This window comes from Petaurus breviceps, unplaced genomic scaffold (genome assembly GCF_028583685.1).
Source record: "Petaurus breviceps papuanus isolate PSGF00001 unplaced genomic scaffold, PetGlider_PUasm1.0 67, whole genome shotgun sequence".
NCBI classification, from domain to species: domain Eukaryota; kingdom Metazoa; phylum Chordata; class Mammalia; order Diprotodontia; family Petauridae; genus Petaurus; species Petaurus breviceps.
The window spans coordinates 718,310-726,097 of NW_027186446.1; the positions used below are offsets into that span (position 1 = coordinate 718,310).

General features: G+C 35.9%; 1 protein-coding gene across 1 annotated transcript in view; it reads left to right on the forward strand.

The window, feature by feature from the left end:
- LOC138173920 (serine/threonine-protein kinase VRK1) overlaps window positions 1-7,788 on the forward strand; it is a 143,300-nt gene that overhangs the window by 80,722 nt on the left and 54,790 nt on the right. The window contains exons 4-5 of the mRNA XM_069103974.1: window positions 690-759; window positions 1,223-1,310. Coding sequence (XP_068960075.1) covers window positions 690-759; window positions 1,223-1,310 — 158 coding nt within the window. The remainder of the gene's footprint in view (window positions 1-689; window positions 760-1,222; window positions 1,311-7,788) is intronic.

The window sequence follows — 7,788 nt, forward strand, 5'->3', positions numbered from 1 at the left end:
TTTAAAATAAAGTATGGCTCTAATGCCTGTTGATTAGGAAATGTAATGAAATGTCGCTGCATTATCAAAATTGAGGAAACCAAAGAATTTTGGAGAAACATGGGCAAACATATCAAGGTGCTAAATAAAGTTGAGCAAAGGTAGGAAAACTACATAATTACCACAAAACTGAGATTGAAGGATGTGTGATTTTAAAGATCAGGATTTAATAATCTCCTTACAAAGGTGGTAGACTATTGGTAGAACATTTCATATATTATCAGAGTGGGACAATATGTGTTGGTTAGTTTTTCTTAACTACTTTTTATTCTTTTTTTGTTCTTAGTTACAAGAGTATTTTTGTAGTTAGGTAAAGGGATATGTTGAGAAATAAAAGTGATATAAAAACAAAAAATGAATGAGTATTTTTTTTTAAATATCACAAACTTTTATTATAAACATTGAGCCCGCTTATCAGATTTTACCCATTTTATTCCTTTATAGGAGTTAGAGGAAAAGAAAGACTCAGGATACTCTGAACACATTTAAAATTTTTTTTATTATGCTGCATTCAGTATGTGGATAAGCTTAATTATCAATAGATATTTCCTGCATGGCAGATATTATATAGAATAATTTTCTTATTAATTTTAATAGAAAAATCTCAATTTGAAATGGTAGAACTAATTTAAAATAATTTGTATTTCAAGGAACCAAGTGACAATGGACCTCTTTTTACAGAATTAAAGTTCTACCAGAGAGCTGCTAAACCAGAGCTAAGTAAGATATTTGTTACATATTTCAATGTGAATTTTCTTTCTATATGTCAGTTCTATCTATATTACCTGAACCCAAATTACATCTTGTTTTATTACAAAACTTTCATTTATTTTTGCATATTTTTTTCAAACTATTGCCTCTAGTATCAAATATGAATTCCTCTGTTTATCTCTTAATGACTTCTACAGCTTTGACCCCAGCCTACCTTCCTAGTCTTGTTTTATATTACTTCCCCTCCACTTTTATGATCTAACCAAATTGGCCTTTGGTGGGGTTATACATATAAAATTTACTAAAATTTCTGCTTCAGGATAGTAAATTAACTCTCAATCTTTATATTCTTAGCTATTGATTTATTAACAAATAGTTTAATATTTATGTATAGAATAAATTTATACTTTTTGATAAGAGGCTTTTATTTGCATTTACCTATAATAAACTGTTTTTTTTTTTAAACTTGTAGTTCAAAAGTGGATTCGTTCCCATAAACTGAAGTACCTGGGTGTTCCTAAGTATTGGGGTTCTGGACTACATGATAAAAATGGAAACAGGTAAAGATAAGCATCACAGTATTTGGTGTAACTTTTTAATGATTAAATTTTTAAAATAGTGAATTCCACATATGACAATGTGTTCTTAGTGTGATATTCATTACACTTGTCTGTCTGTTTACCTATCTGACTTTATTTTGTCCTTCAGTCATTTCTGTTCTGACTCTTTGTGACCCCATTTGGGGTTTTCTTGGTAAATATCCTGGAGTGGTTTGTCATTTCTTTCTCCAGCTCATTTTATAGATGAGGAAACAGAGACAAACAGAGTTAAGTTATATACTCAGGGTCACACAGTTAGTAAGTGTTGGTGGTCAGGTTTGAAACTCAGGAAGATGAGTTTTCCTGATTTCAGGATTGGTGCTCCACCCACTGCAGGACTTCCAATGCTCAAAGTGAGCTGACGCTGGGGAGCTAAGATTCCAAAAAAAGCATTTGTTTTGTTTTCTTTATTTTGAGCTCATGAACATGAATCTTCTGACTCAAGGCCCACCACTCTATCCATCGTGCAGCCTAGCTACACTGATATTTTATTCATATAATCATTATTTGTTTCATGGGTTAGAAACAAAGACCTATATTTTGAACACTAATAATCTATAGGTTTATTTTATGGCTCTAAGACTTAGAATGCAACAATTTCTGAAAAATTCTCCTGGGTTTGTAGCTTGAGCATTAGCCTTGATTCCTTACTCCCCTTTATCACCCATATCCATTCAGTTGCCAAATCTTAACTTCCTATATCCATAATATTTTTTAACATTTGATCCATTCTCTCTACTCACACAGCTTTCACCTTAGTTTCAACTTTGATCACCTCTCACCAAGATTATTATAGTAGTGTTCTAATGTGGTCTTCTTGCTTCAAGTCTTGACATTCTACTCCATTCTTCACACTGCTGCACAATAGTTTTCCTTAAGTACAAATTTAACTATGTAATTTCTCTCTTTAGTCAATGCCAGGGGCTTTCTATTGCCCCTAGAACAACATAACTCCTGTATTTATCTTTTAAAGCCCTTTATAATCTGCTCTACCCTACTCTGGCACTCTCTGATCTAGCTCACCTAGCCTGTTCTCTCTTGTTTTCCTATGATACTTCATGTCTCTGTGTCCGAGCACTGACTATTCGCATACCTAAAATGTGCTCCCTCCTTACCTCAGCCTTATAGATTCCCACTCTTTTTTCTTTTTAAAATTTAATATTTTATTCTTCCCCAAGTACATGTAAAAATGATTTTTTAATTATTTTTAAAACTTTGGGTTCCAAATTCTCTCCCTTCCTCCCTTTCTAGTCTCCCCCCCCCCCATTGAGAAGGGAAACAATTTGATATAGGTTATACATGTGTAGTCATGCAAAACATATCCATAATAGTCATGTTGTGAAAAAGGCAACAACAAACTCAAAAAAAATAAAGACGGTAAAAAAAGCATGCTTTGATCTGTATTCAGACACCATCATTTCTTTCTCTGGGGATGGATAGCAAGTTTTATCATAAATAAGTCCTTCAGAATTGTCTTGGATTGTTGTGTTGCTAAGAATAGCTAAATAATTCACAGCTGATCATATTATAATATTATTGTTACTTTGTACATTTCATTTTGCATCAGCCCATGCAAGTCTTTACAGATTTCTCTGAGAGCATCTTGCTCATAATTTCTTATAATACCAGTAGTATTCTTTGATAATTACATATCATAACTTGTACATTTATTCCTCAATTGATAGGCATCCAAATTGCTCTACAGAATGGTTGAATCAGTTCATAACTCCACCAACTGTGCATTCATGTCTCCTTTTTCCATCATCCCCTCCAATGCTTGTCATTTACATTTTCTGTCCTATTAGCCAATCTAATAGGTATGAGGTAGTACATTAGATTTGTTTTAATTTGCATTTCTCCAGTCAATAGTGAGAGTATTTTTTCATAAGGTTATAGATAGCTTTGATTACTTCATCTAAAAACTGTTCCTGTCTTTTGATCATTTGTCAATTGGAGAATGGCTCTTATTTTTATAAATTTGACCCACTTCTCTATATGTTTGAGAAATAAGACCTTTATGAGAGAAACTTGCTTCAAAACTTTTTTCACAGTTACTGTTGCTGACTGTATTTCCCTCTTTTCCATTCTTTCTCCCCATTTATTCTATTCTTTTCCTTCACCCCATCCCTCCTCAAAAGCGTTTTGTGTCTGACAACTCCCTCACCATGTCTGCCCTCCCTTCTATCACCTGCCCTTCTCTTATCCCCTTCCTTTCCTACTTTCCTGTAGGGAAAGATAGATTTCTCTGCCCAATTTCCTGTGTATGTTATTCCCTCTTTGAGCCAGTTTTGATGAGAGTAAGGTTCACTTATTCTTCCTTACTTCCCCCTCTTCCCTTCTACTGTAAAAACTTTCTCTTGCCTTTTTTATGTGAGAAAACTTACCCCACTCTGCCTTTCCCTTTCTTTTTCTTCCCAGTATGTTCCTCAGTCCCCCCCTTAATTTTATTTTTTACATATCATCCGTTCATCTTCAACTCACAGCTGTGCCCTATGTCTAGATATACACCTTCTAACTACCATAATAATGAGAAAGGTCTTATGAGTAATGAATATCATCTTCCAATGTAGGAATGCAAACAGTTTAACCTTATTACGTCCCTTATAATTTCCCTTTCCTGATTACATTTTTATGCTTCTCTTGAATCTTATATTTGAAAGTTAAATTTTCTATTCAGCTTTGGTCTTTTCATCAAGAATGCTTGAAAGTCCTCTATTTCATTGAATGTCTATTTTTTCCCCTGAAGGATTACAGTCAGTTTTGCTGGGTAAGTGATTCTTGGTTGTAATCCTAGCCCCGTTGCCCTCTGGAATATCATATTCCAAGCTTTATGTTTCTTTAATGTAGAAGTTGCTAAATCTTGTGTAATCCTGGCTGTGGTTGCAAATTACTTGAATTAATTCTTTCTGACGACTTGCTATATTTTCTTCTTGACCTGGGAGCTCTAGAATTTGACCGTAATATTCCTGGGAGTTTTCATTTTGAGATCTCTTTTAGGAGGTGATTGGTGGATTCTTTCGATTTTTGTTTTACCCTTTGGTTCTAGAATATCAGGGTAGTTTTGCTTGATAATTTCTTGAAAGATGATTCCTAGGCTCTTTGTTTGATCATGGCTTTCAGGTAGTCCAGTAATTTTTAGATGATTTCTCTTGGATCTGTTTTCTATGTCAGTTTTTCCAGTGAGATATTTCACATTATTGTCTGTTTTTTTCATTCTTTTGATTTTGTTTTGTTGTTTCTTGATCTCATAAAGTTATTAGTCTCCATTTGCTCCATTCTAATTTTTATGGAATTATTTTCTTCTTCAGTGAGCTTTTGGACTTCCTTTTCCATTTAACTGATTCTACTTTTTAAGGCATTCTTTTCCTCATTGGCTTTTTGTACCTCTTTTACCATTTGACCTAGTCTGTTTTTTAAAGTGTTACTTTTCTTCAGTATTTTTTTTTTTGTGTCTCCTTTACCAAGCTCTTGACTCTTTTCTCATTATTTCCTTGAATCACTCTTATTTCTCTTCCCAGTTTTTCCTCTACCTCTCTTACTTGATTTTTCAAAATCCTTTTTGAGCTCTTCCATGATCTGAGACCAATTTATATTTTTCTTGAAGGCTTTGACTGTAGGAGCTTTTACTTTGTTGTCTTCTTCGGAGTGTGTGTTTTGATCTTCTTTGTTACCATAGTAAGTTTCAGTAGTCAAGAGGTTTTTTTTTTTCCTGTGGTTTGCTCATTTCCCCAGCCAAATACCAGACTTTTAACTTTTTGCTAAAGTCAAAGTCTGCTCCCAGGGTGGAGGATGCACTATTCCAAGCTTCAGGGGTTTTGTGTGGCTCTTTTCAGTGATTCTTCTAGGACCTGTAAGTTTTCAGTTCTTCCAAGATGGTATGATCTAAGGAGAGGTGTTTATTGACTCCTGGCCAGTGCTCTGGTCTGTGAATGACCAGAAGCACTCTTTTCTTCCCTGGAACTGTGGTTGTGTTCCACTGGGGCTGCAAACTGTGGTGTGCTAGTACTCCTCTTTGCCCTGGGACTGCCACCCCAGGACTGGGTCCACATGTGGGTATGTCCTGCCTCAATGCTAGCAAAGAGACCCCTGGAATCTCCATCTGACTAGTTGTTTAACCCCCTTACCATCTCTAAGCTGACAGTTCTGGAAGCAGCTGCTGCTGCTTCCAAGTCAGTCACTCCCAAGGCCTGCCCCTGATTTGCCCGGGGTCGTGCTGGTGTGGCTTGAGCTGGCCTGTGCTTCTCTCTCACCCAGGTGCAACAGACCTTTCCTGCTAATCTTCTAAGTTATTTTTGATGTCTGTGGGCTGAGAGGTCTGGAAACTGCGCCTGTTGCCAGTGATTCAGTTGCGCTGAGGCCTGCTCTGGGTTTCTTGGGGTCCAGTCTGTACTGGTGGGTCACCTGCACTGGACTGTGTTCCTCTCTTATTTTGGTGCAACCCATCTTTCATGCCGACCTTCCAAGTTGTCTTGGACTGGAAATTTGTTTCACTCTGTCTTTTTGTGGGTTCTGCTGCACTATAATTGGCTTAGAGCCATTAAAAAAGTTATTTGGAAGGGTTTGAGGGAGATCTCAGAAGGACACCTGCCTTTACCCTGCTATCTTGGCCCTGTCTCCTCTACTCTTGCATAAAATACAAATCAGTATCATCTTTATGAAGCCTTTCCTGATCTAAATCCAGTTATTGATACCTTCTTAATGTAGTATCTTGAATGTAAATACTTTGTATATTAACTTTATATTTGTCCTGTATATATTCTTATATGTATTTATCTCCACTATTAGAATGTGTTTATAAGTATAGACCATTATATGCTTTGTACTTGTATCCCTGCTGTGCCCAGCACAGTGTTCAGCACATGGCAAAATGCTTAATAAATACTTGTTGATTAGTAGTGCTAATTTGGAGCATGCCGAAACATAGAATATATAATAAGATATATAGGATATAGAACAAGAGCCATTCCCTAATAGTTAAATATTTATAAGACTATGAATAGCCTTGAAATGCATACTGTCAACAATTCTATGCAAAAATGCTACAAAATCCCTAAAAATAAAAGCATTACAAATTATAACAGCTCTGGGTTCCACCTCAAGCCTGTCTGACTGGCAGAGGTAATAATTGTCATTGCCAGTATGGTGGAGTTTTGAATTGTTTATTTCATTCTGAATGCAGTTTTGGGACTATACTCAAAAAGGACCTAGGCTGTGCACATCACTTGTAGGGCATATACTCTGAAGAGACTGAAGAAGGAAGATTAGGACCTATGTGTAAAAAAAAATCTATTTGTAGCAACACTTTTTCTTGTAGCAAAAAAAACTCAAAACAAACATATTTACAATATAAGGCATATGAATCTAAAAGATTATTATTGAACTGTAAGAAATGAGGAAAGACATAGATGCAGAACAACCTGGCAAGACGTTTGTGATTTGATATAGAATGAAATGAGCAGAGCCAAGAAAACCATTTATATATGCAAAAGAAGACAGCTTTGAGATACAAAAGGATTTTTGGTGACCAATCATGATTCCACAAGTTGTTGATGAAGCATTCTTCCCTTCTCTTATGGATTAGAGGTGCAGAATAAGCCATACATTTTCAGACATGGCTGAGGTGTGATTTTGTTTTGTGTGACTTTACTTATTTGTTACAAGAGAGGGTTTTTATTTTATTTTATTTTTTGATGGAGGAAAAGTTGTGGAGTAGAGTGGTAATGAGTGATTAAGGACAGTGATTTGGGGAAAAAAAAGCATCAGTGAAACATGAAAAATAGAAGAAAGCAGAAGAATATTCAGAAGGGCACACAGACAAGCCAGGTAGCTTTGCTATTATGTTATAGGTACTACATACTTAAAAAGAACAATCTCTATGTAGTACAAATTCAGTTTTATATACAGTCTTCTTTTTCTGTTCTTTGTGTATTAATATGTTTATATTTGTTGATGTTTGTGTATCAGCAATGCCATATTCACAATGCCTATAGAGATTACAAATATGCTGATATAATTATCCATCACAAAATACATCAGGTTTGCCATTTGGGGAAATAAACTAGAAAATTTATTAAGATACCAAAAGACTGAGTCCCAAAACCAGAAAGTGAAAGCCATCAGAGTAGTTATGACATTGGCACAGGTAGATAAAGTAGAAAGCACCCACATTCTCAAGCCTTTAAAACAGAACAGGCTACCTCAGGCAAAGGTCCTCCTCTCCCCACTCACAGCAACCACCCAGCGTCCTGGAAGAGCGCTCCCAGCAGCTCCGGCCCCTGGCAGTCCTCAGCAGGAGTCCTAACTCAAAAAAAAAAAAAAAAGGCAACCGCCACCAACTGCCAACCGCAGGACCGTTAGCTTGGCTTTTCACTTTCTCTTGCTCTGCTATGTCAGCACGTCCATGGGGCATGGGAGATCTTTAAATCCCATAACCCTTACA